A 373-nucleotide genomic window follows, 5' to 3' on the forward strand; every position below is an offset into this window, starting at 1 on the left:
AAAAAAAAAAAAAAAAAAAAAAAAAGATTTCAGTGATTCAATTCTTAAATTGTTATTACAATAGAACTTCTTATAGAAAAAGATGGACACTTCCAAGTAGCACCTTGAAACAGTTGACTAGGGATGACAGGTGATCAACAGAAAAGAATCTACTAGGATTGAATGGATTTGGTAAAAGTTTAACTAATGTTGGACAATCAGCAGAAACTTTTTCTCGTAATTTTAAAGCCAACAGCAGTGCATCTGGGTTCCCAACTTCAGTAGCTGCTTCAAACCACTCTTGAATTCCAGGAGCCTCAAGCACATGATTCAACACTGACTCGGGTGTTAACTACAAAACCATAACACCATTATCAAAGGGGGGGGGGGGGGG

General features: G+C 37.0%; 1 protein-coding gene across 1 annotated transcript in view; it reads right to left on the minus strand.

Annotated features, from left to right (window-relative positions):
- Positions 1–373, minus strand: part of LOC111455122 (DNA polymerase V) — a 10,521-nt gene that overhangs the window by 5,480 nt on the left and 4,668 nt on the right. The window contains exon 5 of the mRNA XM_023096666.1: positions 104–331. Coding sequence (XP_022952434.1) covers positions 104–331 — 228 coding nt within the window. The remainder of the gene's footprint in view (positions 1–103; positions 332–373) is intronic.

Source organism: Cucurbita moschata, unplaced genomic scaffold, assembly GCF_002738365.1.
Source record: "Cucurbita moschata cultivar Rifu unplaced genomic scaffold, Cmos_1.0 Cmo_Scf00017, whole genome shotgun sequence".
Lineage (NCBI taxonomy): Eukaryota > Viridiplantae > Streptophyta > Magnoliopsida > Cucurbitales > Cucurbitaceae > Cucurbita > Cucurbita moschata.